At 35.0% G+C, this 16938-nt stretch overlaps 1 protein-coding gene across 1 annotated transcript in view; it reads right to left on the bottom strand.

Annotated features, from left to right (window-relative positions):
* Positions 1 to 4010: 4010 nt before the first annotated feature.
* Positions 4011 to 16938, bottom strand: part of PCLO (piccolo presynaptic cytomatrix protein) — a 319356-nt gene continuing 306428 nt past the window's right edge. The window contains exons 24-26 of the mRNA XM_042872716.1: positions 8997 to 9131; positions 8276 to 8421; positions 4011 to 4151 (exon numbers count right to left, since the gene is read on the bottom strand). Coding sequence (XP_042728650.1) covers positions 4011 to 4151; positions 8276 to 8421; positions 8997 to 9131 — 422 coding nt within the window. The remainder of the gene's footprint in view (positions 4152 to 8275; positions 8422 to 8996; positions 9132 to 16938) is intronic.

Genomic DNA, 16938 nt, shown 5'->3' with positions numbered 1-16938 from the left:
AATGGATGCTTACACTAATTTTCCTCTCTGTTTCATTACCTTTATAAGTTACACTCAAACAAATGCAAATTTTCTCTGTTATTCACATAGGTATATACATATCTAGATATATACTCAAATAATGGAATCTGGGACATTCAACATTGTAGCAATTAAAATAAAGTACTTAAAAATAGTGTCAGTTATGATTCAAATAATAATTTAAAAAAATACTATTAACATCTTTATGATATCTCCATGAAACTAAATCCTAATTAAATAATCTCTATTGGGCACACACTACCTTACAATATAGTAGATGTCTTCTTTTTCTTCATCATCATCCTCAAAGAAAGAATCATTATCAGCTGGTTACCAGCTACCATATCCCACAACCATGCAGACACCCAGCATCCAGAAAAATAACTCAGACATTTTCTAGGTCTTGATTTAAAGGCCTGGTTAAGTCAAGAGAACAGTTGTTTCTGACTTTAGCTGGTGTGGATTGGGTTTTTGTTTCTTCCACAATAGATCCATGCAATGTAAAAATGTGGGTAATAAAGAAGCAGCACTCATTGCCCCTGGATACTATCCCTTTAAAGTGTAATGATAAAGAACTAGCTCAACATTCATCATAGAAACTCTCATGTCTATCTTGGAAAAAAAAAACAAGTGTTTAATTGCTGCTCATTGTATGCACAATAATCATGACCACATTAGAAATCCCTGTCATTTGTAAACACACACACTGTGCTTTTGCTCATTTTTCAGCTTGTTTCCACTATACAAGGCCTTGAACAAAGAAGCAGCTTCAATCTCTGTTGAATGAGCAAATTTATGAATAAAAAAGTTTAAATGCCTGTGCTATTGTCTACCTGAACTATGCATCTTTGAAGCAATTGTCAGAATGTGCAAACTCATTAATAACCAATCACTCATAAATGATAAAAGCTGCTGTCACATATAAGCATTGTTTGGCCAGATAACAGAAACAAAAAATAATGAGAAAAAAGTGAAAAAAATATACCAAGATATATACAAAAAAGTAAAAAAAATACTAATAGTCCTTGTTTGATTATTTTTTAAAAAACATTGTCACAAGAGAGATTTTCCTGACTTCATTCATAAAACAAAGAAAAAAAAAGGAAAAAAAGCATTCAAATATGAATCTGTGTTGCATAGAGTGATTCCAGTACAACCTAGAAATTTGGTCAAAAAAAGGAACTTGGCACACTTTGGACATGTTTTCTGACCTCTAAATGTTGCTGCCTTGGAAAAGAGAGAGAGTGTGGGCCCAGGTCTGTCCCTGTCCTGTCCTGTGCAATATCTAAGTAGCCCATCCTTGCTGCAGCTGTCCAAGGCTGGCTTCACTCCTGACAAACTCTGCTCTTTGATTTTCATGATGGGAATCCAAAATTGCAATTTCAATACTCAGAAACATGTTGTGTGTTGTTCAGAGAATCAAAGATGCTTGAATTAAACCAGTTGCTGACAGCTGATTAGCAGGCAAAGATAGCTGTTCCACAGAGCAACAGCTATACCAATCAACACAACTATTTTATAAAAATATTGGCCACACTTGTATACATTGTGAGAGCATAGCAAGCCTGTCCTCTTTCTCAATTAAGAGTGATGATTACAGGCTTCCCAGGAAGACAGCCAGATAGTTCTCGGTCTTGCTGGAAGTCTCCATAGCAACTACCAGCATGACTTGCTGTCTTTATAATAAATCTTAGCAAGAACAAAATTACCAGCAGTTTGCACAAAATTGCACACCTCATGGCTTATACTTTGCACAGTTATTGAAACTGGACTATTTTTTTTAATTTTTTTTTTTTTTTTTTTTTAAAGAAACAACAACCACAGCATAGCTGTCAGGAATGCAAGATAACCCACCAAAAGAGAAACACACATGTCAAATATATCCACATACAATTTTTTTTGTTTGTTTGAAAGGGGTCTTTTTCTTTGAAATATTTATCCTTTTATAAAAACATACATAACATCAAAACATTCAGGATGTTTACAATAACTCTAGAGGACTTTTAAAATGTAAGAGATGTGGGGTACACACATACTGGTGAAAGCATAAAATTCAACATTAAAGCACACCCCCTACTTCCACTATCAGTGGCATTGTATTCAACAAATAGGATTTAGATGAGATTGCTCTGCTTGCAAGTCAAGCAGGCTACCAGCAGGTTATCAGCAGATTAATGGGAGTTTCTCTGATGCATATATCTTTAAAATTTTCTGTGTGTTTCTTGTCATATTTCTGTTATTTTAAGTTGGTAAAGATAAATCAAGAACTCTATGTAGGAAGTGTCACTGGATTAATTGGTGTGTGGTTTTATAATGGTCAGTCCAACTTCAGAATGTGCTAAGCTTTATTTTGCCATTTTTTCGTTTATTTATTTATTTTTTAAATATGTGTTATTTTCAAAAATAATATTTTCATCTGGTCTTGTACAACCTGTGGAAGTGTGCTACCTAAAAATATCTGCAGAAAACAGATGAAGACACATGTTAAATGATTTGTGAAAAGTCCTTATTGGTCAAGAAAAATAAAAGTCTGAAGTGCGCAAATAGCATCATTTTCTTTTTAACTATGTAAAGGTCATGAGGTAATATTTCAAGGGAAACCACTTTCTAATGAAGCTGTGAAATATTAACTAACTTCTGAGGAATAGGAGAGTGAGTACCACATTGACTCTTGTTTTTAAAGGAACTGCTTTCCTTAAAAACTTTTCTTTTTCTTCAAAAGATATTAAGAGGAAAAATGCAACACCTAGCCTAAACCATCTCATGCAGTAGTTGCTGCCCAAAGTGGCCTAACTGCTCGGTTGCAGTCCCTGACTTTTTGACAGTCTTAAGTGTTGCGAGTTGCCTTCCTATTCTTTCATAACTCAGTACTCAGACATTCAGCTGAGATACCAGAGGATATTTTCAACTTTAACGCAACAGCCCTCAGGCAGGTGCTGTCCTGTTATCTATTCTCTTTTGCCTTTATGTGATGTTGACAACAAGCCCTGCACTGAGCAGGGTAGTGGTCTACAGATCCAAAATGTCCACGGGATAGTCTACAGTTTGTCATCTCCGTATAGTTTTGCAATAAGACTGATTGCTGAAAACTAGAAGAACTAGCTGAAATAGTTGTGTTAGCCTCAGTCTTGTATCTCCTCTATTCCAAATTTTGTTAAAGCTGCTAAAAAGTAGGGTGAAGTACAGTGTCATTGAAATCGAAACAACATTCTTTCTTCCCGATGTAGTACATTTTACATACTGTCTTTTCAAAACCACATCCTAAACTACAAATCACTAGTATATTTTTATCCATTACATTCTAGAACAGTGGTCCATATGCACTGTTAACACACTGAAACAAAAAAAAAAAACAACAGTTAGGTCTGATTCTCCACACCATAGTTTTTAAAGGGAAAAGAAAGAAGGAAAAAAAAAGTAGTGTAAAAGAACATTGCCACTCTTGCAAATGCATTGCAGTTTGTGTCAAGTGGCATTATCACTACAACAAAAGATCCTAAGGTGCAGAGGAATAAGTTTGCACTTCTAATAAGTGAGATTTGGAAAGTCAGTCACCCTGGGTGCTTTTGCATAAAATGATCTCCTTCTGGTCACACAGGAAACCAGACTGCACTTTACATCACACTGCCTCCAGCTGCAGCCGAACTATGCATTAACACCTGCCTTCCAGCCTTCATTATTTCCTTCACAGTTACTCTCTTCACAAAGAGTCCATCAACACGGAGCCCTCATAGCAGTCTTCATTTCAAACAGCCTCACTTCAACTTCTGGGCCCAGGTTATTGTTTTTTTTTTTTTTTTTTTTTAACTTTGCTGTATTTTGCAGCAAAACAAGTGTAGTAGCCCTCATTAAGTGTGCTATGTAGCCCAGAGACTGCTCTTTTCTACTTTGTATTCAGAAAGACTAGCTAAACACAATGATTTCAAACAATAGTCTTGGAGTGATGCTTTTATAGCAGACTCTTTTGTGCCCTAAGCAGACAGCTCTGCTCAGTGTGTTTGTGTAGAGCTGACCAACAGTTTGTGCCAGTTTACTATTCTTTTCCTTAGATCCACTTTGTCAAGCCAGATATAAGCTTCCCCAATCAGTGTTTTTTTCATAAACTTCCCTCCATTGGAGACAAGCAGAATCTGGGAAAATAATAATAAAAGATAGTTATCAATATATATATTAAAATACTCTACTTGCTGGCAAACACAAAAGGCTCACAGATATTGAGCTCTGCTTTCTGGTTTCGCAGGAAAGAAACACTGTCCATAACCCTTTGAGTAGGACCCAATAGTTCTTTACAATAGAAAAAGCCCAGTGAAAATTGATCTTTCCCCTTTTTCTATTTCATTAGCACAGTATGTAGCATCTAGAAGATGACAGTCTTGAACTTTAGTGAGTAAATTGTTCAGCTGCTGTTTTCCAAAGAAAAACACAAGGTCAAGTTTTAACTTAAAGATTAAATCTTTATGCAGCCAATGTACGAATTCTTTAAATTCATGGATGCTGGACAGTGTCTGATATATTAAAAAAACAAACTCAAAACAGACAAGTGTGCAAGAAATTCCGGAGTTCTAGCTTCCAATCTCAGCAAGAGGTAGTCCAACTTAAAATGTTGACTGGGTCGGGAATCCCATCTTTGCTATGTCCCTGCTGAGAGCCAAAGTATTGATTGCATGATGCCTCAGTCATGCCGAGTGGGAAGGGAATGAATTAGACCAAGGAACTCATGTGAGCTCTGAAGGATGGGTATTCAAAACTCTCCCTGATTTGTCTTGCAAGCATCATGTTTTCTAGCTAAGCAGTTTAATGTCATGCAAGGAACAACTTCCTTCCCTACAGGACATAATTTGTTCTTTGGATTTATTGATCCATTCTAGATGTTTCTGAGAGGAATACATTTGATAACAGACATACTTCAGGGCTGGGGTGTGTTATAACTACACAACTGGATAATTTCTAGAATTTCTTAATTTTTGGGTAACCAAATAAACAAGTTCATTACTAATTTATTTTTTATCAACTTCCTATGTTTTTCAGAAAGAAATAGAATTTATGAAAAAATGTATTTCCATGATTAGTGGAAGGTTAGCAATCAGAGTCACAAGCAGACCTCAGAAAACGAGTAAAGGATAACAGCAGGAGGCTGTCACCCTCTGTATGAAACATATGTCACTCCTCTATATGTAGGAGAGAAACTGGAGCTTTTTTTCCCTTGGTTTCACAGGTATAGACAGCAGAAGAATGTCAGGACTCAAAAAAAGTTGTACCTCACTGAGATCTTGAATGAGGCTATAAAATAACTGATACCTAACAGAACTGTAGAAGAATTGGAATTTTCAGTAATCAAAAATGTTAACATTTCTGCACTTTTCTCCATTCTGATACTTATTTTGACAAAGTCAAAAATACAAATTTTACAGTACAACAGAAATTTTAAACAGAGGGGGAAAGAAATTTGCAATCATTTTTTTTTTGATGAATTTTCCATTTTTCTGGCTGTATTTCATACCACATAAGATACCTATCCGGACAGGTTGGACACCTCCATGTGTGTCAGTCAACAAATTTGAAGAGGGAGGACTAAATGAGTTGGCCACAAGCATAGAATTATTAGGAAATCCCAATTCACTAATCAGAAAGCCTGTCTGTCCCAAGGGAACTAGGCAGCCTGGTGGTTTTCTAGGTCACTTTCTTCCAAAGAGATGAACAACTCAAAGACTGGCAAGCTAAGCCAAAATCTCTGTTGAAAACATTCTGTTTTTAATACTTTCATACAGAACATTCTGAATTTCTAATTGCAGACAGCCAGTCTACCAGGAGCCAGCTAAGGAGCAAGACAAAGGAGACAGCAGACCAGTGCTTTTCCAGAAGGGTCCCAGGTGGGTTGCCAAGGAACAGGGAAATCGGGAAAGCGAGCTGCTAGGGGCTGAGATAAATGCCTGTCTGAAAATTGTCAAAATATTTTCTACAGAATGTTTTGATTCTGTCACATCAACATTTTTGGGGAGGAAAAAATTCTGACAGAACTTTTCTGTATCTTCTGTCCTTGATCCTTTTTTCCAATCCTACCAGCTGGATCCCTAGTAATTGTCTTTTCTAGTTTGTCATTAAATTCCAGCCTTGTTATCCTGAATCAAGCAGTCTCAGTTCCTTTCTTTCTTTTTTCTTACTCTCAATATTCATGTCCTGCCAAGTCTAGATTTTTTTTTCATTTTCATTATTTTCTTAACTCAATAGTCCATGATTACATTTTCATGGTTAATATTTGCAGGTTTTGCTTATTACCCTATTGATTTTTTGGAGTGCAGATCCTTGTCCTAATATTTAACTTCACTTTATTCCTAATAATGTGCTTTCTGTGACTAACATGTTTGATTTCTTCTTAATCCCTCTCTCTAGTCTACTTTTCCTTTGCTATCTCCCAACTCCATTTCTGTTTTATACATTCTGTTTTGGTATCCTTTCTTTCTTGCCAGATCTCTTCTGACAGTGCCCCTGTCTTTGCTCCTAAATACTCATCACTCTTAAATTCAGCATTCAAATCAGCCTTCATACTTTCAAGTAGGAACAGATTGATTGACAGGCACGACAAGCATATTAAAACATATGGACTGAGTCAGACCAAAGATCTCTCTAAGCAAGTGTTTTGCTTCCAAAAGTGCAGTGTGTTATGCATAGGATAATAACAATCATGCAGTGGTACACTCCTGAGACACCTACTATGTTCTATAGAAGATCAGCTCAAGAAGAGTTTAGATAATGTTCTCAGAAATATGGTTTGATTTTTGGGTAGTTACACTAGCTGATCTTACCAATTCTGTGTCATTTTCTGATCACAAGTTGTATGTTTGTGTTTAATTACTTATGAGGTATTTTTAACATGAATTTATTAAATGATTTTATTCAGATAAATTTTGCATGAAATCATTTGTAATATATTTTACAGTTCAGGCTCCAACTTGCATGAAGAAGTAACAACTTGCTACTTACTAGTTTTACTTGTGCTCCTACAGTTGTGTGCTCAAAGAATAAAGAATATCCATGCCAGTTACAAGAAAAGAGACTGCTAAAAAAGACAGCCTTTTTTTCTGTTAGATGTAATGTGCAGCACCAGACACATCACAGTGTTTCTGATTTCACCTTGCTATGTCTCAGGCTGGCTGTTCCCATGACTACCTCCCTTATTCCTCAACAACTTGATGGTTCATTTTCCCACACAACTCTGTGGGTTCTTCTTTTCTGGCCTCACTCCTTCAAACTACCATTATAGGTAAAGTTTTCGGAGGAATTTTATCTCTTAAACTTTGGCAAGACTTTGTTGACGACATCAATTTTTTCCATGTAATATAATCTCTAGTAGATTTACTCAATCTGTTCGATCAATAAGGATTTAGGATGTCTTACCACAGGGAAAGCTGTACCTATTTTTTGTTGGCTCCGTTTCTAAGAAGCTTATATTATGGCATTAGTTTTAATATTATAGCCAATAAATCTAATGTAGGCATGTAAATTATCAATCTAGTTGTATTCATCAAAACATAGTCAACATGTTTATGTTAGTCATTCAGTTTTAAAGGTATCTTCAGCAGACACTGAAAAACTCCTTCGATTTGCTTTTAAGATTAGCATGCACTCCTGGAATTGTTCATCATCTCCACTGACTAGATGAACACAAATAACTCGTATAGTTATCTACTCATGTGAAAGCAATGGAAATAGATAAAGTAAATTCTACCCCTCTAAAGAAGTGTATCTGACCAAATCTGTCTAAATCAGTGAGAAGAAGCACTATTCCTGAATTCCCACAAAACCAAACAAAAACAAAACAACAAAAAAGAAACAAATCATTTGATGTGTCACAGACCAAAAATATCACCTTTACTAACATACACAGAGAACAGTATCTAAGTTAGCATGTTTAAGTTGGATAATACAATAAACTTTCCAAAGATATTGAAAAAGTATATTTATTTATTTATCTATTTATTTATTTTGAAAATGCATAATTTCTCTAGAGGATTTTAGGAACAGGCTACCTTCACTTTTCAGAGTTGGTCTGTAAATACTCTTCCTCACTGTGAGGTGATGGATTAAGTAATCTTGGTGAGTGTCCTCCATCCCAGTATTTCCATTATTTACTTTTTAAAATCACTTTGTAATTTTCTCTTTTCAGCAAACAACCAGGCTAGAAGATTGATCTTAAGTGCCCATAGATCAGCATGAAAAACGTATAAAATCAGATTTCAATAAGATGTAGAATTACCTGAAGAGAATGTCCAGCAGGACTCAAGCTAAATCTAAATGTTTCGTTGAACGAAGGCTCTCGGTCATGCCTACATACCCTGGTCTTCTTCTTAATTACTCTCTTCTGGGTAGAGATGTTGACAACATATAGTTTCACATACAGGTCTGGAGAAGAACAGTTCAATAAACTAAATACAGAAACTTTCAGATAGTCATTATTGCTAATAACTTAAATGTAGGGAAATGCTGAGAAGAAAGAGAGCAAGGTACTCTACAGAGCCATGTTCTGTTCTCATTCACATTGTGTAAAAAATGGAACCACTCCTCTAAATTCATGAAATTACATTGTGTTGACAACATTGTCATTGAAAGAAAAAATATAATTAGTAACATGAGTATCTCTATTTAATAAGCTTTGATACCAAAATACAACTTTTCACTAGATCTTTTATAACCCAAGGAGTAATAATTTTTATTAAAGCTAAAAATGATTATTGTTTAACAATCAAAAATGCTATGAAAAGGGGATTAACTTCTGAGAGTTAATTTGTTTCTACAAAATGTTTTCATTTTCATTAAAATTAATAGGAGCAAAGAACACTTCAAAAGTTATGCTATAGAATTTGTCAATCTGATTAGGAAGCAATTTCCTTTCCTATTTTAATGGTGTTGTTAAAAGACTTCAGATACATCTTATTTTATGTTTTCAAAGTATCATGAAGCTGTTTTTTATGAAATACCTGGTAGATGATCTGGAGATTTAAACTTGTATGTGATATTTCTGCACTGAAGAATTTCTACTATCAGTTGTTCTCCATCTGTCTTCATTTCCTTTTTTAATGCAATCTTGATTTCACCCATAACTTGTGTTTTACCTGGAAAAATAGAAAGAAAAAAAGACAAAAAACCCAACAACTCAAATAAATGGAAAAGGAAAAGGATTGCATTTTAACACTTTCTCCCACAGCATCCTTTAACGAAATTATTAAGTGCAGAATAAATGACTGGATAGTGAAGTAGGTTGAGAACTGGCTGATCTCAGAGGACTGTGATCTGTATATGGTTCTGAGTTCAAAAAATACAGGGATCTCCAAGAAAAAATCCAGCAGTGGGTGACGAAGATGATGAGGGTCCTGGAACATCTCTTGTATGAAGAAAGGCTGAGAAATTTGGGATTGTTAAGCCTGGAGAAGGCTGAGAGAGGATCTCATCACTGTGTATAAGTACCTAAATCATGGGAATCAAGTGTATAAGGCCAGGCTCTTTTCAGCGGTGTGCAGGGACAGGACAAGGAGCAGTGAGTGAAAACTGCAACATGGGAAGTTCTATACAAACATGACAAAGTTTCTTTACTGTAAGAGTGACAGAGCACTGGGACAGGCTGTCCAGAAAGATTGTAGTCTTCTTCTCTAGCGACACTGAAGAACAGCCCGAACACTTTCCTGTGCAATCTACTGTAAGGAGCCTTCTTTAGAAGAGGGGTTGGACTTGATGATGCCCATAGGTCTTTTCCAACCCCTACAGTGTTGTGATACTGTAAATATTTTCTTGTTTTATTTTCTTGTTTTAATCTGGGTGCTTCTGATTGCTTTGTTTTTGGGTGGTGATGTTTATTTGTTTTATTTATCAAAAGAGATGATATCATTTAAAGGTGTCCAGAAATACTAAGTATAGTGTATTTCTAAGGTGAACAACATAAAGATATATGCACTTTCATTGCATAAATAGATTATATGCTTCAGGATGCACTTGCTTCAGAGATGATTTTGTTACAATAGCAAAATTTCACTGAAAATCTTTACAGGGTATACAGTGTCACTGTATATCATCTTTTTAGAAGCTTTTACATCAAGATATCTAAGTTATTTTAAAAAACAAACAAGCAAACCAAAACAAAATGCCACCAATATTTAATAGCGCACTGAAGAGTACGATTCTGAAAGGCAATGAATTAAGACATTGGTAAAGCATTTCACCATCCTGTACAAAACAATATCATTTACATAATTTAAAAGAAAGTACTCCTTGAGACCTTTAAAATAAAGGTGACTTCCTTTCTCATAGGGTCAGAAATGCAAGCCCATTATCTCTACAGTGTATGCATTTTTCTCTAAATCAGTCCAGAGATGGAGGGAAAGCACAGAATGTAATGTAAGCCGAGCTGTTCCACCTTTCCCCTGCCTGTTCTCCCACAAGACTGTATTGAGACCAGGTAGAGCCCAGTCTGACTATATCTTCTAATTGGATACAGTTGTGTAAGTAGAGCTCACGTCCCTCAGCTGAATGCCAACTATCACATCATCAAGTCATAAAGGGTGGTTATGCTTCTATATCTATTTTTCTGCTACTGTTAAAATGTTATTTCTTCTTCTCTTTAGCCATTAGTGAAATAGCACATAAGCTTCTGGGAATCTTTGATACCTAGTTGCATGTGCCAGCACAATGGAGATTTATTGCACTACCATTAAGTTCTATTAGCTGGTGCCAAGAAGGAGAAAAGCAATTCTGCAGAAATTAAACAATTATGATACAAATGGAGAACCTTCTCTCTTAAAGACTAGAAAGCTACCACATAACTTTCTAAAGATCACCTACCTGTACTGCAAATGTATTATCAAAATTGAATAATCTCCCACTAAATAAGCCAGCTGTTGTTTCACATACGTCCGTAAGAAACCACGCATTCTTTTGTTTTTTCCATTTAATTTTTTGGGGGGATCATGAAGAAATAATATAATTAAAAATAATCATTGCTACAACCTGGCCCTTTAAACCTCTGCACAAATTGAAGCTAGAATCTGATTTAGGCATATTTTAGATTAAATGGGTATAAACTTATCGAAGGATTATTGAAGTGGGAAAGAGTAAAGCATTAAGAAATTATGTCCTAATTTAGTCAAGCAATCAAGGACTGGAAAGAAAGATGCAGCTGCTTTCTACAGACATGATGGAGTAAATGTTGAAAGGGACTGCCAATTTCAAATTGATTTTGCATCATATTTACATTTTACATATATATCTAAAATGCAACCTTACTGAGGTACAGGCTAAAGACCAAAGACATTATCACTGTCTTTAATTTAGGAACAAAGTAGCAAATCAAGTCCTAAAAGATATACCTACAACTAAACACTGTGGTGATTATTTTGCATGGCAACATACTTCTTCCACAACCTGGTGTGGGCCAGACTTATTAAATTTCATTAGCAATTAAAAGATGATGGTTAATAAACTAAATTGCTGTGAGGCATTTTGAGAAATTAAGGAATTTAAGTTAAGAAGTTAAGGAAATTAAGCTATGATGATGGAAAAAAAACCAACAAACCTTTTACTCTTGCAGAACTATCACATTCTATGTTGTCACAGATAAATTAGTTGTTATTAGTCTTAAGTGACGGCTGCTGTAAATCACAGGATGCATCATCTGCACTGCTGCTATCGCTATTGAAGTCATCATGAAATAGTAAATCAAATTTCAGTTTTGATTACTATGGATTATGCTGCAATAGCATTTTGATCAGATGCCTGCTGCCAATAAAAATTACCCAAGACAGCAATAAACATCTGTCTCTGGTCCATGCTATCAAAGCTCATTCAGCAGTACACTTAAATTAGCAGGTTAATATTACAGGACAATAGTATGAATTTTATCTGGCTTAATTGTCTGAAATAAGCATCTGTCAACACCGTTCAGAGATGTGCGGGTTGACTCCAGAAGCACAGCCAGTCTCAGAAAGAGCAAATTGGTTTATGTTATAAGAAATATCAGGAGAAATCTAAAATAATTCAGTACAGAAATCAAGGAATGCAGATCAGGGAATAGGTCAAGGAGGGACATTATGTGATAGTGCAAATAGAAATTATGAGACTATATGATGCACCAGCATACGTGTTCTCCTGGAGAATGTTTGGTAATAAGAAACCTCCACAGATTTTTGTAGCAGTTGTCTTAAAAACATTTAAGTACAACGTGAAGTGTGCTCCTTCTGAACTTGTGACATTTGTAATTAAAGTGTACGTATTTTGTACACTTATTGAGTGCCTAAAAATTTCCATTATCTTTCAGTGTAAGATGAAGAGATGAGTAATGATTAGAGTATTGTCATCATAAGCATATGATCAGAAAAAAAGTCACTTTTTGTTGCAACTAATTTCATTTCCTTGGATCTTCATCTGTTTTGATACCTTGAGAGATTAAATTAATGAACGTCTGTGCAATGTTCATTGTTAGAATACAAGCATTTTTTAGCAGCATTTTACCTTGTAGGCATCTAGTGACAGACAAGGTGCAGATATAGTTATTTCTAACACTGTCATTACACATCATTTCTTCCATAACTGAGCAACTCAAATCATAGAATCATAGAATCACCAAAGTTGGAAAAGATCATCCAGTCCAACCGTCCGTGTATCACCTATGCTTAGTTCTTTCTTCATAGCACTGTCCTTTAGTGGTTTTCTCTGATCTTTATCTCTGTGCTGACCTGACAGATGGAGACAATAATAACTGCATGTGTGACTTAGAGATGCCTGGATTTATTAACTGGGATTGAAATACTGTATAGCGAGAGTCTTTTCTATTGTAAGCATGAACAGGACTTCCTGAATCCCATGACAGAACATCAAGAATTAGAAATGCTGAGAGGGATCTTTGCCACTGTTATGTTTCCCTCCACTCATAATCTATAAGTTCATACAGACATAATATTCCATCTACCAAAGAGTGCTGTTGTAGCAAGAATTGTCACTTCTGGATTGCTTTAGTACCATTTTGAGAGACAAAAATCTGTTTTCCAGCAGACAGCGGTGCTTCAGCAAAGCAAGATAATGTTATCATCTTCCAGTAAATAATTCAGAATTACTGTGAATATTGAACATATACTGTTTACATTTAGTACTGGAGTTAAACAAATCCAGCAGGAGGTAAAGTAGAAAGGTATTCACTGTCATTTCAAAAATAAATATACCAAGAATCTAAAATACCAACCAACCAAAATCTTCCAGTATTTATTTAGGCAAATCTTGCTATCTTTGTGGAGGGGTTTGTTTGTTTGTTTTACTTAGCTAGTTAGTTTGTTGGTTTTTTGCAGTGACAAATGTTCTTTTTTATAATGTCTTTCATCCTCTTGCTGAGCCAACATCTACTGGTGGAACTGCTGTAAAATAATGATGGATGAGTTTTATAAACAATACCTACTACTGCTTCCAGGTTCTGACCTTTCTGTCCTTCTGAGGTTTTTCCATTATATCCTATTTTTTATCTCTTGTCTTTCTCCCACACGTTTATTTCTCCCTTGAAAACTGTCAGTTTTTCTTCTGTAGGCTGGTTTCACCTTTGTGTTCTCTACTGAAAGAAAAATCAGACATCCAGTGTAGCCTTAACTACTCTTCCTCCTGCCTTCCAGTACTTTAAATAGATATCTTTGGATTTAATGGCATAATATTGGCTTAATAAATATACTCTTCAGCTCCCAAGATGAGAATGGATACATGCAGGTTCTTAAGTTTGTTGCTTCTTCTTCAATGAGATACTCAATCTGTCCTGTGTGGTGCTCTCAACATGTCCCAGGAAAATCTAAAGCACAGACTGAAGCCACCTCTTTTTTCTCCTGCTCAAAACATGGATTACAGCAGCTCATTATGCCTGGTATATGTTCAGCTTTCTCTCATTTGCCTGCATGAAAACTAGGTGGTAGTACATATGAAGGGCTCAAATTATCCCCTCCCTCACCTGATATGTGCAGGGATACTGTGTCAGCCACTCACACCCCTCTGGGATGGCGGCATAAATGCTGTCAGGGAAATTGGTTCTCTGTGGGAACAAGGGATGTTCCACACTGGGAGAAGGCACAAACTGAGAGAGTTGCTCTCCATTTCCTTTCCTTTTCTTTCCCTGAGCCACTGTGAACAGCCTACATATTATGAAATGAGCTAAAAAGATTAATATTTTTCTGTCTCCTCTGATGTGATGTGCATGGAATCATGTAATGAGGGAGATAAGAATTAAGAATCTTTGCTCACAGCAAGCACAATTTACAATTCTGTAGGCAGTGTGAATGTCTGGCTTTAAGGCTCAGACATATGAACAAGCTGGCAGATTTGTTATGATTCCTAGGAGTAGCAGGCACTTACACTGCCCACAAAAATTTGAATATGTTAGTGCAGAACTTCAGCTTGTATTTCTAAAATTCTTAGTAGGATTAAACAGACTCTTTGGCAGAGAATATTGTTAAGACTTTTTTTTTTTTCAGATAAAACATTTTTTATGCCTTTTATACATATATAAATATACATTTTTGAAACAGAGACTTTAACTGTTGATTTATTGTATTATTATTTTTTTTTTTTTTTTTTTTTTTTTTTGCCTGATGAGATGTGAAATCTTTCCCAGAAAAAAATAATCGTTGTTCCATTTATTTATCACTGAGTGTGCCTCTGTTTTATAGATGTGAAGAGACAGAAATAATACTGACTCTGGACTGATGCCATGTTTAAAAACACTTGAAGTAAAGTAATTTAAAAAATGATGTGAAGATAACACTGATACTTTATAAGTGCTTAAATAAATAATAATAATAAAAAAATTAAAGATGTATGAGTCCAATTTCATCTGAATTTATTTCTGTTGTTTGGCACCCTAAAAGGCTTTTGCAAATGTAGGGTATAAAAGTATATAATGAGTCACTGAGGCAATAAAATTAAAGGAGGTGGACAATGAAAGAAAGCTTCTTTAGTGTCAGAAGGTCAGTGAATGGAATCACATTATAAGAGATTTCCCAAGAAAAGTTTTTTCAATATTTTAGTGAGAAAAGTATGTGGTGCCATTGAGGCATTTGGAAGAAAGTTAAGATTTAAGTTTAAATATCATGTCCAGCAAATGTAGGTGATCAGAGGTGACTACAGAGATTCTTTTCAATTATGAAGCTGAATACTGAATACCTGAATTTGAACGAACAGCTGTCGAAAGTGGATTAAAATGGAAAGAGGGAAATCAAGAGTGCTGTGTAACTAATTCCAGCAGTACATTCTATTAGATACCTCTGCTTATTTATCCTTTTGCAAAAGAGGAGCCTTATATTCTGAGCTGATTACTCTAATATTTTCCCTGCAATTCCTTTAAATACCAAAATTCCAGCAAACTCAGCAATGGTTTATAATAATATACTAATGACAGAGTTGATCAGAAGGAATTCTAGATGTCTAACTCAAACCCTTCTTAAGCATGTCTTATCATGGATAAATGCCTTTTGGAAGGTGCCTTCCTTTTCTTCTATGGCAAGTGAGGTGAGGCAATAGATTTGATTCAAAAAACTGATTTTTAGTCATTGAAACTGAGCTAAAATAATCCAAATACACATCTATCATTTACCATAAGATCAGTGAGATAAAACCAAAGTGATTATCAAAATTAATTGATTTTAATTGAACTTCAATGATATGTGCAGGCTGGATGTGAAAGGGAGAACTATGCAGCCTCATTTCTCAAGAAGAACCCCCTTTAGACACATTCGCTCCCTTTCATCGTCACCATAAATCATTTCCTTGAGCCTTAATATATGTTCACAGCCTTCTTTTCAAAATTTAACATGTTACATAAGGACAAATATCATATACTGTAGAATCAGTTCCATAAAAGATGGCTTGCTATGGCATGTCAGAAATGTTATTGACTTGCCCTAGCTTTCTAGTGGGAAAAAATTCATACAGGGAAGAGAAGTGTTTATTTCCATGCATACAGAAAAACCTGAACCTGGATTAATAGAGTGTCTTTTAAGCTTATTCTATTAAAGTATTACTGAGGAGAAAATGTGCTAGTGAGAGAAGAAATTTGCAAATTGTCATCAAAAATGCTTATTGACTCTGTTCAGTGAAAAATTTTGCACAATACTACAAAATACTCATTTAAACTGAGTGGAAGCTCTTTTCCATGACAGTAGTGGTTTTTACCTACATAAAAAATAGGGAAGATTTTGCTAGAGTTTGCTTACTTCTTTTTAAATGATGACATGCTTTAAACTATTTCCCTCCTCCTCTGACAAATACAATTTTTAAAATCATTTTTAGTCTTGAGATGCAAGTTCTTAAGAGTTTGGCAATGCAGTCTGAAATGACAAAATCCCTTCTGAAATGAACTTCACTTTCTGTGCCTAAGCTTACACTTTCTTTGAATATACATACGAAGATGGATATTCAGCACAACAGATTTATTTATTCTTTTTGCCTCCTTGACTTCATGAAATTAAATGTTTTAGCATGAACAAATGGAAAACCCATCAAATAGGTTAAAGTTTATTTGTTTATTGTTTATTGTTTTGTTTATTGTATTGTTTATTGTATATTTTGTATATTGTATATTGTATATTTTGTTTATTGTATTGTTTATTACAATAGGATGAAAGTATAATGGAAATCATTTGAGCACCTCAAGATGAGTGAAATAACTGAAGTTACACATGGACTCCCATGGATGTTAGCAAGGGACAATAGAAATGTGCTCAGAAATTACAGCAAAGAACATCAAATAATTTTGAATACAAAGCAGAATATTAGGTTGCACAAAACTCCAAAGAGAAAAACTTAGAAGTAGCTATTGTATGCTGATTACATTTGTGAATCCAGAGAGAAAATGAAATATTTCCTAGGTAGATGGCAAACGAACAACCACCAACCTAAATTTAGATA

This window comes from Lagopus leucura, unplaced genomic scaffold, assembly GCF_019238085.1.
Source record: "Lagopus leucura isolate 7727_CA_CO unplaced genomic scaffold, USGS_WTPT01 Super-Scaffold_100008, whole genome shotgun sequence".
Classification (NCBI taxonomy): Eukaryota; Metazoa; Chordata; class Aves; order Galliformes; family Phasianidae; genus Lagopus; species Lagopus leucura.
This window is presented reverse-complemented; position numbering and strand designations above follow the sequence as displayed.